The sequence below is a fragment of the Cydia pomonella genome, chromosome 14 (assembly GCF_033807575.1).
Source record: "Cydia pomonella isolate Wapato2018A chromosome 14, ilCydPomo1, whole genome shotgun sequence".
NCBI lineage: Eukaryota > Metazoa > Arthropoda > Insecta > Lepidoptera > Tortricidae > Cydia > Cydia pomonella.
In genome coordinates, this window is record NC_084716.1 from 1,519,393 (window position 1) to 1,534,548 (window position 15,156).

Consider the following 15,156-nt stretch of genomic DNA (forward strand, 5'->3'; position numbering starts at 1 on the left):
TTTCCGTAAACCGTTTTATTACAACATAAATATGCATAATGCGTAGATTTTCGTCATTGCATCGTCCGCCATAGTGCGAAGCTGCGCGCGCAGACGGCGCGGCGCGGTCGACGCCCGCGCGCCCCTGACACAGTTGCGCGCGGAAATGTAGCAGCGAAAGGTGCAGAGCTGCAGGGGCTTGCGTGAGGTCAAGGTCACTTTCACTTGTAACTTAAGGGATTTTGACTATGTGGATGAGACTTTAACGGCTGAAAGAATACATCATAGTTCCGAAGAATGTTGGTCCGATATTTCCTTTACCAATGCGTTTTTATTTTAAGACCGTCGAATATTGAGAATTTTCAAAAAACTTACCTAATATTTTAACTAATCGAAGTAGGTATCGGTACATCGGATAATTTAGCTTAACGAATGATTTAGATTGAGTTCGCTGCGAACATTTGCAGTTTGCTGACAATCTTTGTCCAAACAGCGGACTTTCAAGTGCTAAAATAAATTGCAACAGACGCTGCAGTTGTTCGCGTGAGGTCTAGGACACTTTCAGAAATTATTTTTAAAATAATTTCGAATTTCCTAATGGAACAAGTCCAAAATCCAGCCGCAGAAATAGTTATTATTTGATTTAACAGATATTCTAAGGTAACGACGGACTGCAATCAGGTCATTCAACTTCTACTTATAGCTAATTAGATAATTATAAATACTAGATACTTAAGCACTGACGTCATTTCAAACTTATTTATAAGCATCAATTAGTAACTTACGGTGTCAGATAGCTTGTCCTGTTTCGTTTTTTAATTACTTTAATACCGTGCCATTCGGTATTTGAGCGGCGTCCAACTGCCGTGGGCAGCTGCGGGGATAATAAGTTTTTGGCAAAAATTTCATTTTTGGGACAAGCTTTTATCGCTGACTGTAATTTTCTTTCCACAGGCAACTAATACTTATCGAGCAAATTCTAAAAACCCCAAACACAATTAGGTTGCGTTGTTTTATCACAGAGTTCCTATATCCACCTCTTGTCTCCATCATCAGATCAGCTCGATGGTACCATAATATTGCATTGTCACCCGACTTACATATGTATGCCAATTTTCAGCTCAATCGGAAACCGGGAAGTGGACCAAATTTAACTTGCAAAATTTGATTACAAACAGACAACGGTCAGGTGAAAGTAAATAAAAGCTTGGAATAATAAATACTGTATAGTCGGCTGGGGAACATCATCAAAGATATATTGATTGATTAAGATGTGTTCGAATTTGACTGGTAAACGAGATGGCGCTGTACAGCTCCATACATATTGGGGTTACTCTGATTGTCAAAACTTGACGTGTGACAATTCAGTGACCGTAAAACATATAGCGCCATCTATTTTAGATGTCAAACTAAGGGACACGTTTTTTTCTTATGACTTCACCTCTCTATTACAATCAATTTTCTTTGACATTATCATACTGACTAGGTGCTAATTCATTAAAAAAAACCGGTCAAGAGCAAGTTCGTTTTACTCGCGCACCGAGGGTTCCATACAAACTTTGAATTATCTCGTGTAACTATAAAGGCGAAAGACTTTGGAACAGTACCCCTAGTGTAAATATTTTCGACAGAGAAACGTGACGTACACGTTTGCGTTAAGTGTCATTTTGTATGAGATTTTTGACTTTCCAAAACGTCCCGCTTGGCGCGCTGTTCAAAAACCCATACAAAATGAGACTTAACGCAAACGCGTACGTCACGTTTCGCTATCGACTAAATTTACACTAGGGGTACAGAAGTCCTATACTAAGTATAATTGTGTACAGCGCCATTTATCGGCAAATTGTCTAACTTATTTGCGCGACGTATGTTGGTTTTTCGAGAATAATTCTCAATCATGAGTATTATGTGAACCGAATCCAAAAATTGATCTTTATGATTTGTCCCGGCATTTTACCACGGCTCATATAGGAGCCTGGGGTCCGCTTGGCAACTAGGTAATCCCGAGAATTTTCATAAGCACTAGTTTTTACGAAAGCGACTGCCATCTGTGGGCCCATCGAGAACACCGAAATAAATAGTAACAGAGAAAGATGCCCGCATTTTGCGAACTTCAATTTTCGTGGTTATAGTTCTTTTCAAGCTATTGGGTATTGGGATTAGTTAGTACCAGAGGGTCTAGCCAATCGATCTGTACTTGCAATATCAAAACTAAGTCAGCTAGAATTAGAAAGAAAATGGACGGATCAAATTCAAATATTTATATTTCTACTACAATGCTTAGGAATAAAGGAAAAGTGGAAAAAACTCAGTGTCTCGAGCGAGTCTCGAACTTAAACTCCAAATGAGCTACCGAGAGTCACCCGTAGACAGCGGATGATTCCACCATATCCTTCATATGCGCCTCAGGGACACGCCTACATTACATTTCTACTAGTCTACACTACAATGACACTAAATTATTCCTAATGACATTAAATTTACAAAAAGCAATTCTATATTCGCTAAAAAAACTAAATGTTTACATCTAGACCAAGCATGTTATTCTGTTGATGATTTTATGAAAGAGATTATTTTAAAATTTTATTTTAATAACAACTATTGCACGATTATCATTTAAGGGACCGTAAACTTTGAGCTATGTAAGCTATGTATTTAAAAAAAAATCTAGAATTTTATACATATAAAAGAGTTATTTTGTCAATACTTCTAACTAATCATGGAATACGGGCAACCACTGGGGCTGCAACATAGTGTAAACTAACGCACTCTAGGCCTCTAACTGCACATGTACCATGTATGTTTTGAAGAATAAAGATTTCTCATTATTATTTATTATTTCAAAATATATGTGTGACCTGTAAAATATGTTTTACTAATAAAGAAACTGAAACTGAATTGTATACCTTAGCTTGGGTACTTGGTTGGTGGTTGGTATTCTGGCACTAATTTTATTTTGTAACTTACCGATATTCCCCTTTAACTCAGTAAATCAGTTTTATTAAGATTGCTCCCATTCCTCTGGCTCGAGATCAAAATGGGCTCGTTCAAAACCATTTCCATGAATAAGGTCTACTTTGTTCGTGTTTTATACCTACTTATGTATATATGTATATATATCAGTGTCAGCGCGTGAAATATGTTCGCCTTAGTACATTCACGAACGTCGCTCGGCGGGTTCTCTGTTCGTAGTCGCTTTCCTCTACAAAGCGGGAATACGCTGAGATCGGCTACGAGCGTAGCGCTACGAAAAAATTAGCAGTTATCCTCGTAACGCAAGCCCCTGGAATCGAGTTCCGTGGACTTTCTGCCACTGTTTCATTTTCGATAAAATGTATTATGTACTATACGGCGCACTTTGTTTATTTATTTAACTAACTTAATTTTATTCCACAAAATACTAAAACTAATGTATAAATGGCGGACTTAATGTCTAATGGCGTTCTCTACCAGTCAACCATCGGGCTAAACAGAGACATGTTAAACTGTTAACTGTGTGCGTGTTGTGTTATGTATTATAGTACTTTAGTACTAAACGTTTATCTTTTTCTTTAACTCTACAATTGTCAACGATTTCTTAGATTTGACATACGCTCATGAATAACGCCATTATGACTAGGCATTCTCTAGTTTCTTTATAATTTTACATGATAGATTGTTTCTAACATGCTCGACTTTTGTTCCAGACGCGCATCGATGATGTCCCCGAGGCAACTCATGCGCAACTCCAACATGACGCAGAAGTGGCAGCGCCGAGAGATCTCCAACTTCGAGTACCTCATGTTCCTCAACACTATCGCTGGTGAGTGGTCTGTCTGTACCTATACTGAGTGATTTTGGGGTCATACTAAACAAACCCCATACCCCATAATAAAGGTAATGTGGTATTGTACTTACATGACCAGACGTACGAGCATTGTAAACGCCCGAAGTAGAGAAGAAGAAACCTATAGGCCCAGAGTTCTTGGTAAACCTTGTTCATGACATTTGGGAGCACGACCTCAGAATCATCCAGTATGTGTTTATTTGTAAACCTAAAGAATGTGTAGGTAACAGAGATGGTTATCAGGTTGTATTAGGGACTCGAAAAATGAAAAACATCCGTTCTGTACAGTCAGTTAGCGACCGAGAACTCCCAGCAGCTTAATTGGCTTTCGGCCTCACACCGTCAAGCCTTATTGATGAGGTATTCTCTCATACCTGCCCGAGCTCTGGCGTGCTAATTTAAACAGCGAGCCGCAAAATTGAATGGACACCATTCATAAAGTAGCCATGCACTTTTGCAACTGTGTGTACAAAAGTGCAGAACCAAAGTCGCCGACGTCAGATGAGGACATGGCAGAACAAGGAGGAGAAGTACAAAAGTAATGTTTCTCCAAAGAGTCATTCTTTATACCCATTACTCTTATTTCACAATTTGTGGAAGTAGTGCGAGAGACTGGAGATGATGTGGCATGGAACAAATGAAGTTGCAGGATAACTTATACGATGATCACGTATATCAGTTATCACTGTGGATAAAACATGACTCGTGTCAAGCTGCGGGTGTTTTGTCCACAGTATAAAATCATCATAGGCCCTGTCATGTGTCATATATGCCTCTACATCATGTGACATGTTTACATGTGTGACGCCAGAAAATTCTTGGTCACACACCAAATAGACTAAATAGTATTGATTGTTACTTACTAAGTAATTATTAGATTAAGTATTTATACGTATTTGCCTACGTATCTAAGCGTAAGATGCGTTTTTAAGTAAGCATGTAAAAAAAGTCTGTAACCGCCCAAAGATGTTTGTAGACAACATCCTTACCTAACAGCTTGAAAATATGAATCTAAAACCTGTTTAGCGGATAAAATCTAAATAATATTAGCATTTTTCGCATCGCGTGTTGCTGCTCGTATAGACAATAATCGCGTCGCGGCGAATAAAACAAATTAAGTACTTTTACGATTGCATTGTTTTAAATAAATTCAATTAAATATCATTTATTTTCAGGCAACTATTGCCCATATATACATACCTTACAGACTAACATACATACAATAATAATAAAATAAAAAATTGTTTTAGGCTAAAAGGGCAATTAACACGAAGTATTGCACGTACCTTTTAACAAGAAGTGTTATGGCTTTCATTGCGTGTTCAGGCCGATATTCAGCTATTTTTCTCGCTAGTGATATAACGTTAGTACTGCGCATGACATTACGCCGTTGCGCAAACCGCGTAACTGTAATATCGAAATGTTTTGCTAAATGGTTACTGTGTTACTAACGTAAACACATAATATAACATGTTCTATTCACAAAACATTTACCTGTTAGATTCGTAAATCTGCTTTGTCATATTAGTAATTTTCCGGTTTTATCCTTCTTCCGTCAAACCAGAACCTGATTAGAACTAGACTTTGCCAAGTGCAAGGGCAACTTGATGTAATTTTGATACCTCATACGACTCAGTTTTGTCTGGCATGTCCAGCTAATATTAAGCTTTTCCAAGCCAACCAACGGCAAAAAATCGGTAACAAAAGAATGAATTAAAGAAAGAAATTTCAGAAAAATACTTTAAAACTAGCATACATATTATAAAAATATATTTTTGGACCCGGGTATGTCCTTAAACTACGTCCAAAAAAGAGGTATGGGCAATGTGAATGTCATCTCGCCTTGTGTAGTAGGCCACGGCACAGCAGATGTCATTCCAGATCTAGCAGAGCCCAACTGGGGAAGTACCTCCACCTTACAGAAAACCGCAGCCAAATAACACTTGACCCTACTCATAGTGTTGTGTTCCTGCCGGTGAGTAAGGTTGCCAGAGCTCAACGAGGGGGGTGGGGTTAGGGTCGGCAACGCGCATGTAACTCCTCTGGAGTTGCAGGTGTACATAGGCTACGGAGACTGCTTACCATCAGGCAGGCCGTATGCTTGTTTGCCACCGACGTAGTATAAAAAAATATATATATTTTTTAAAACTATATAAACACTACAAGTAACATAATACCTAACACCTAACACCATGTCCGCCTTCAATATGGGAGCCTGAGAGCCTGTCCACGCAATACAATACAAAGAGCTTGAACCTCCCCTAGATCGTACATATTCGGAGGTCAATTTATAATAGTATTGATAAAATTATGATTTATGAATAGCTTGTTGTGGCGTAAAACCACAGGCTGCAGGCAGATTTCCGCGTAAGATTACGTGGAAATCTGGCACGAGACAATATTGATAGTTTTATTAACACGTCTACAATTGACGTTTCAGTTGAATGTTAATGTGAAGCCAAATAAAGGCGGCGCCTGAGTTTGTCAGAAAAGATATTTCAATTGAATTGGCAACGTCCAGTTAAACGGGTAAATTTTTCATAACAATAATTAAACATGAATCTACTTGTGGAATATGATAGTTCTTCCACAAGCTGAATAAAATTGTATAAATAGCATTTAACTGTCAGTTATAAATACAAACTGGGTGCCATCGTCTACACTGTGCTGACGTAGTGTTAACTGACAATCCGTATACCAAATATACCTTATCACAAAGGTATAAGGTTTAACGAAGATCAGTCAAAAGTATTGCTGGTGGTACCTAAAAATAAACTTAATTGAATGGTTAAAACTCAGAGAAGAATATTTTAGAAAATTGTTCACAAGTTCGTGTCAGGCACGATGTTTCTTTCAGTACGTTTCAGTACTGATTTTCACACACGGAGGGGGTCATTCCGTCAGGTCTTCGTTTGATCCGTACAGACCGGACACCCTGAATACGAATTGATCGCTATTCATTAAACGGTTTTTTCTTGTTTTCTTTTTTTTGTCATATGTCGATAAAATTTGGTGAATAGATCATTCCTTATTTCACTGTATATCTTAAGAATCTTTCTCTGTGTTACGAAAATGTATGACTTCGTTGTTTTCGTACTTACCTCATCTGAAATTTAGATACATTTTAGTCCGCGTTCTTTCCACCCAGAATGAGAAGTTCTGACGAAACGAAAACTGACGAAAATAATTCGACAACAAAATAAAAACCGGCCTCAAATCAATCAACCAATTTCTAACCAATAACACTACAGAAAACCGCAGCCAAATAACACTAGACCCTACTCATAGTGTTGTGTTCCTGCTAAGGTTGCCAGAGCTCAACGAGGGGGGTTTAGGGTCGGCAACGCGCATGTAACTCCTCTGGAATTGCAGGCGTCCATAGGCTACGGAGACTGCTTACCATCAGGCGGACCGTATGCTTGTTTGCCACCGACGTAGTATAAAAAAAAAACTATGCCTTACTTTGTACCTATACTACTACAATCTACAATAGAACACTATTGCAACACGATGATTGATCTTGCATTAATGCAGTTTCCGATTGTTACCGATGGCTGCACTGAAATTATTCCATCGCTATATTGTTTTAAGTACCATAGATCAAGGTGGTATAATTCCTGTATAATTATAAATGCTATTGCAAGCGAGGTATTTATCATGTATAATTGTTTGGGTCAGTGCTCGATATTTCGGCACAGTTCGGTAGTGGTGGAGCAAACATACCTAATAAAGAAAAAACGCGGAGTTTCATACATTGACCCCTCTGTTCTTATCTCTATCACTCGCACGTAATTATATTGTTGTCCCGCCCATGATGCCGGCGATCAATGACACTGTGCGAGCGGGACAGCAATATAATTATATTGCTTAATTAAGCTCGCGCAATAGAGATCCTATTTTTGTATAGTATATTAAATACCTTTTTAATGTTAATTACTATGTTAGCTTATCGTTCAATTCATCCAACAACTGCAGTTAATCATAAAGGTTTTAGGAAAATATTAAAACTTAATTTGACACGTCATAGTGAAATATCACATTTTATAACAGATTAAGGAGAAAGCAAAGACCCGAATCAAATCAAATAAAGATTTTATTGTACAACCAGTGAAAGTATCGAAGCTAAGATCAGTTTCTAAATTGACAATAGGTTTGATCGAAAGCGAACGGTCTAATAATTGCTGATATTGCACCTTATTTGCTTTTCTGCTCCTGCGCCTGAAAAATTTCCCAAAACAATTAAACAGATTTCTTTTTTTGTAGGCTTAGCACGAGAGCGTAGGCTACGCCTATCATTTCATATTTTAACTGCTGACGCCCCATAGGTACAACTGGCATAGGTAGTCTGTAAACAGCCACTATATGCCAACTCGCATCTGATGCATATTTTACTTCCACCCTGCGAGCATATAGCTCTGAGCTCTGTGTTCACTCCAGCCGGCCAATGAAGGCAAGCCAGAGAGAGGCGCATGACCTACTCTCCCAAGGGAAGTCAGTTCCCATTCAGCTCACCACAAGCTGCCCTGGGGGCTTATTATTAATTGTATCTCCTTGGATTTCACGAGCCTATAAATCCCATTCTTTTGATAGGCTTGCGTGGGGATATAGGTCCAACACGTAGAGGCCCCTTGGAGGGCTTTAATGTCATGTAGAACGCTGCTGCTGCAACCCGTTCACAGGCGCAATAATAGACACTCATGAACCGGTCGCAGCAGTCATTATTAGTATATTGTAGAAAAAGTGAACAGTATAAAGGTTTATGGATTGAAATTAGGGTGGACGATGAGACTGAGTTACGACAAAGACGTCCGGACACCTGCCATAACAATGTTTTCGCTAGTTATCGAGGCAGGCGGTGACTTGCCGCCCACTAGATGGGCCCCTGAAACTGCCGTCGTGAAGACGACCAGGAGCAATTCCAGTGTGAGCGGCTCGAGAGATGGACGCCACTTTCTACCCAGTGGCTGATAACAGCCACTGTGCCAAATCGCGTCTTATGCAAGTTTCACTTCCACCCCTGGAGCAGATAGCTTTAACGACTCCCGCTCTGGACGACCAATGAAGGCAAGCCAGAGTTGAGAGTCCTGCGGGTCCCGTTGGGGTCCACTCCGACCGACGAAGACACGCCGGACACAGAGACCCTACAGTTCGCCACAAGCTTCCCTGCGGTTATTATTATTATTAACTGTTGATGTTGATTGTACAAGTTGTTGTTTTTTGTCGCTAAACGCGATTTGCAACCATACTTCGCGTACGCAAATAGAAAATTGAGGCTAAGAGGCTAAATTGTAGATTGATAATGAGGAATTCCTCGTTCGTCTCTTAACAATGCAAATTTTGAAATTGCTATTCGAGGAGCCAATTATCAGCATGGCAGGGTAAGGCTTAAGGCGCCGCCATGAGTTCAGGTCACACCTCGCTGAGCACTGAGAGGACGGCCGTGCGTGCCCAAGATCGTGGATGACATTGTTAGTATAGTTTATTTTAGCAACAAAAAAGGATGAGTTCGAAAAAAAAATTACGCATTTTTAGAGGCATTTTTCATAATAATAGCTTTTGTGAAAAAGTAATTACAAATTTTTAATGGTGCGTTTTATAATAATAATAACAATAGGTCAAAATTTTAATGTTATGTTTCTTTTTTTTTCTATCGAGCGATACTAGTTTAGTTAGGTTTTGTATTATGCCTCAAGATTGCTTGATTGATCTTTTTGATTCTCTAAAAAAGGGTTACGATTTTTCAAAAACTCTGCTGTCTGAACCCACTGCATCTTAATACGACATTGTTGAACATAACTCTCGCAAACTCTCATTGCGAATCATACAGCCATGCTAATTTAGTCCTTATTGGTGATGCGTAAGGCTGGTTGTTAAGAGTAATTTCGCGTAGTAGCAATGGTAATGAAGTGACGATTAAGGAGTTATTTCGGAATCAATGTCTTACGTAAGCGAGGAATGTGAAGACGGTATTGACGTCGGATGATTAAAGTACTCATCGTGCACTTGTACCTGGCGCGGCCAATATTTGGTCCCTATTACACTTATTTTTTATATGGAGTAACTATAAATCTGTCACGTCGGAGTATAGAACATTAATTTATTTAGAAATGTATATAATATATTCCTTCAATTATTATTTTTATTAAACACGTCCAAAAGCTAGTTCGAGGAACTGCCAGGAACCATCATTTGACGCGTCAGGTTATAGTAAACTGAAACTTTTTAAATGTGGCTTAAAATCAATGCTTAATATCGATGAATGATTTGATTTAAGCAATCAGTCAATTTGTAGTTTAATTAAAACGTATAATCTCGTCCTCGAAAAACTATAAGACTGAAGGGAGCTTGTTTTTTTTATACCACGACGGTGGCAAGCAAGCATACGGCCCGCCTGATGGTAAGCAGTCACCGTAGCCAATGGACGCCTGCAACTCCAGAGGTGTTACATGCGCGTTGCCGACCTTTTAAAAATCTGTACACTCCTTTTTTGAAGAACCTAATACTGTAGACCCTCGGGAAAATCTTACTTTGTTATTGAGCGAAATCAAAGTCATTGTTCTGACTAATGCTATGCCGGATTTTAAGTAAAAATAAACAATTGGTTCAGAATCCGTGAGGTGAAAATATCTCTAGAATATTTAATAAAAACTGTTAATTAAAAAAGTCTAATTGAACTAAGAGTTAATAAATAAAAATAAAATAAATACTTGGGGCAATCTTACTCAGATCGACCTAGCCCCAAACTAAGTCAAGCTATATAGTATATACTATGGGTAATTTGGTACTAGGCGACGATATACATACTTATATATAGTTAATACATACATACTTAGATAAATAGAATAATGCCCTAACCTGGATTCGAACCCGAGATCTCCTGCTTCATAGGCCACTAGGCCAGGGGCCGTTTAATAGAATAGATGCGGTGAATAAAAAATCTAAATGTTAAGTAATTTGTGTTTTTTTACTAATTAAATAACAACCCAATAATTAAGAGACGGACCTTTTAAAACAATAGGACAATCAAACACCATCATTACCAAATTGACGTATTGTACGTGTGAACACACGCAACGTCTGTACCCGATACATGAAATAGAACTCTATTAACACCTTAATCTAACCTTAATCGTATCATACCTTTTCAATATCTCCATAAGTTTCTTCGTCAGCATATCAACGCAACCTCACAACACTAGACATAGACACAACAAGATACGAGTTTGCAAAATTTTCGCGCGCATTTTTCGCAACACCGTCACGGTAATTCTGAAACTCACTTTCACTTTTTATTTCTATTAAAATATCTCCCGACTTGTAAACGTGTGCGAAAGTTGGCAGGCTGTTGACGAATGGCCCGTGGGAGACACGACAATTGGATAGTTAGTGTTGATGCATCGCGCGCGGCTATCCTTACGCTTAATCGATATCAGAGGCCAAAGTGTACGCAACGGGCTGTTATAAACAGGATATTTTAACAATAAACAGAAGTCACATGACGACGGGACAAAACTCTATTTATTCTGTCGTCTTTGATAGCGAGTGTCGTGGGCTGGATCAAAGAACTGTTGCTACGTGAACGTCGAACGAACACTCTCCACTGGACCTAATGTTACTTAATAGCTTCAATTTCAACACATTATTGTGGTGATCTGAACTCAGACTGTCGTAATGTGTAGCTAGTAAGGAACCTGAAGAAATGTAAAGTAATGCAATAGAATAGCGCTTATCTTTATCAATATGTTGCAGTTGATGAAGTAATAGTTACTTCACATTATACGGCTGATTGTATTAATGATTAGCTCTGGACAATACACGTTTTCATATTGAGTAGGTACTTTTATTATCTTAACATGTATGAAATTGAAGAAGATTAGGACGTCGAATAAAATTGAAGTTTTTATTTTCAGAATGGATTACTGTCTCGGTATTTTAACTGTATGTTAAACTTGATTAAAACGATTTTAAAAGTCATGACCAGGCGGATAATTAAGATCTTAAGGCCAAAATTAAAATTGCTTTTTAGCGAAAAATCAGTGTCAAGACGATTAAGAGAAATCAGTTGTAAAATGTCATTACCATAGCGCCCCATGTCAAGGGGCGCTTGAAGGATGAATTGCGCGAATGTTTCGTAATTCGCATCTGTACCGGTCAGTGCGAAAATGAACTAAATCGCGGTGAAACTAATAATAGTTAAGGCTATTTTATTTAGTGATGTTATTGAGTTATAGTAGTGACAATCGTGAATGGGGTCGTGCCGAACTCGACCGAGCAGAAACAGTACTGTTGAAACAGCGATACTTACTGTTACGTCATCACTTATCAAACGAAGATCCAGATGTGTTTATAGGGAGCGTGCATGAACTGTAGGAGGCAGCACAGGAGCCGTCAGATTTTTGGCGCGAGGCGTAAATGTGATGTTTTTTTGTTCCGATGTAGCCCACAAGATGGCAGAACCTACTATGCACATGAAAACACGTGACGTGCATGTTTATGGTTCCGATTCAGGCCACAAGATGGCAGACCCTCCAACGCGCACGGTCCCTATAACTTGGTTGCTCCAAAGCATTTTTTTTTTAAAATAACGCCTTATAAATAAATAAAAAATCAAATGCATAATTATGTAGTAGAATTCCAGCAGGTTACTTCACCATACTCAAGATTTAAACATAAAGTATGTATTTTACCTACTTTTATAACCTGTTACCTACCGACCCTTACGTAGGTCGGTAACAGGCACGCAAGCGTTAATGTCTTAATTTGTATACCCGTCTATTTTGATATTTAGATTAAGGTATATGGATATGGATTAAATAAATAAATATGATGTGTCAAGGCAACAAGTTGGCGCTGCATTATGCCGACACGTTTCTGGACACGAGATAGTGGGGAAAGAAAAAACATTGCAATTACTGCTTGTAGCGGAGGCGTAATTCAATTGTTCGCGCGTTGTGTCCGCGAAGGTGTGACTGTGATGTGACCCGTAGAAGAAAATGAAGACATTATGTTAGGGCTGAGGATTTATATTTCAAAATACAAACTATTAAAAAACGAAAGGATGTATTTTTTTATCTAAAATCTATTGAGAACCTTATTTAGTCATCTGAATTATTTATATACTTTAAGTTATTAAACATAAATAAAAATCTTCCCATTTTCTAACAAAAAAACCATCCAATGGTCTGAAAATCCCATCTCCAAGTCTCATTTTTCAGTAAATAATGTAAGTGTTTTCATATTTTAGTAATTAAGTAGCTCTTCCCTTTTAATAAATTCCATCAACGAATGAATGAATCAAAAGCCATCAACTGAACTAAATAATGAAAACTAACATAGTACTCTGACAGCGCACCTCGCTTCGCTCCCGTCGCAAAAGTATTCTATACTATAACTATCACGCTTGCTGCGTTTCTCTGTCTGCGCCAGGAACGACACCCATATTCTTTACTTAATATGCAGATTTTATAATAAGGTGTTGGTGCATTGAAGTAAATAGTCCAGGAAGCTTATTTATATAATTACAATCTCGTGACCTCTTGAATACCTACTATAAATCTCAGTTAGTGTCCATTAGTATCTGTTTGCCTCCCTAGTCTGTAGGTACTTGATTGGTGATACCAGCTCACAGTACTCGTAGTGTCAGTAGTCCATTATACAAGTAGTAGACGCAAACCAAACTGACGATCGGGGCCATATCACTATCTCTCTCTCTCTACCTACGACCACACGAGTGTGAATAAGAAGTTTTATGACCCCGGTTTTCAGTTTTCTCATAAAATAGCAGCTACTGCAGTGTTCGTATGTGATGTTATACATACGTTAATAATATACTTTGTTAAATGTTAATAAATAAATTATGAAGCTAGTTTTATAGTTACAGAAATATAAATATTTACATGCAGAACACAGCACAGTTTGCTTAATCTGCCGATACAACCGAACAATAAGGTTCATTGCGAATTACTTATCGTGATTTGCAATTTATCTCTTTTCATAATCATTATTTATTATGAAAACAATTTCAACATTCGTAATTTATTATGATTTTTGGGAACATATAGGTAATATTACTGCATATATGACCAGTGTATTTACGTCTGTTCGATCAACTAAGAGTAAGAGTTTTTTTAGATAAGTGCATACTTTTTTGCATTAGAACCAAAGTCCGATCGTTTTGATCACGAGTATGAAATTCCATTGCCATCAGTATTTTTATTACAAGATGACAACAACATCTATCAAATCACACTGGGCATCAGTATCGTCTTTCGTTCGTTCTTTTGGATTATGAGCTCTGATGAAACAAACATTTATAGGACATATGTAAGTTATAATGACCCCTTCCACAATTTCATCTGCGTATAGAAACCTCGTTGTTGTTACTACATTCATTCATTCAAGAGTTATTACTTAGAACAGTGATACTCAACCTGCGACCCGGCGGGCTTTTTAGGCGGCCTGCCAGGTGGTTCTGGTATAGATACGAGTACAGTCAAGGTATTAAATATCGATACGGACAAAGTGCCAAAAATATGTATACACGACCTTATTGCCTATATATTAAGGTAGTGTGTACATATTTCTGTCACTTTGTCCGTATCGATATTTAATACCTTGACTGTACATATCCAATCCAATGCCATCCGAACGTCACATGTAAGCAAATTCATCTTGCGGCCCGGGGCTACGAGGCAGAATCGTCTTTGTGGCCCTCATTATAAAAGGTTGAGTATGGCTGCCTTTTTCTTCAAGTTCTACAAAATTTTAATATTAAGTAGGTGTGTTTGAAATTTCAACTGTTGCATATTCAGCAGTATTTCAGTACAGAAACTGTTACTCGTAGATTAAAAAATTTGAGTATTTTGGATATTTCACCGACATCTGTAAAATTACTACCGCTTTGTGCTTTAAAAGTTGAATGTCCAATTCGTTCTCTATGTTTTCTATGTATTTAATGAAAGCTACTGCAATTAGTTTCAATAATATTAACCAATTAAAACTATGTTTTTTTGCTCCAGTCATGGGATGTATGGCGTCTTTAATCTTCAAACTAACAAACATCAATGAAAAATCAAGCTTAAGCAGCTCTTTGGCTCTTGTTTTTGGTAAAATATTGTCAGCGTTTAAAAACTGATGGTAAATACTTATTTTACAGGATTTGTCTCCATTACTGGTACCTGTTCCATTATAAAGGTGTTTACTATATATATGTACATATATAATTTCTACATCTTATAAACTAAAGTCCCCCGCCGCGTCTGTATGTATGTTCGCGATAAACTCAAAAACTACCTAACAGATTTTCATGTGGTCTTCACATATCAATAGAGTGATTCTTGGGGAAGGTTTAG

At 38.0% G+C, this 15,156-nt stretch overlaps 2 protein-coding genes across 17 annotated transcripts in view; one reads left to right on the forward strand and one right to left on the reverse strand.

The window, feature by feature from the left end:
• LOC133524691 (facilitated trehalose transporter Tret1-2 homolog) overlaps window positions 1–11,122 on the reverse strand; it is a 58,624-nt gene extending 47,502 nt beyond the window's left edge. The window contains exon 1 of the mRNA XM_061860815.1: window positions 10,946–11,122. Within this exon, the coding sequence (XP_061716799.1) occupies window positions 10,946–10,980 (35 nt within the window). The 5' untranslated portion in view covers window positions 10,981–11,122. The remainder of the gene's footprint in view (window positions 1–10,945) is intronic.
• LOC133524685 (neurobeachin) overlaps window positions 1–15,156 on the forward strand; it is a 963,862-nt gene that overhangs the window by 933,142 nt on the left and 15,564 nt on the right. For all 16 annotated transcript variants that reach the window (XM_061860799.1, XM_061860801.1, XM_061860790.1 and 13 more), the window contains one exon: window positions 3,666–3,781. In XM_061860799.1, coding sequence (XP_061716783.1) covers window positions 3,666–3,781 — 116 coding nt within the window. The remainder of the gene's footprint in view (window positions 1–3,665; window positions 3,782–15,156) is intronic.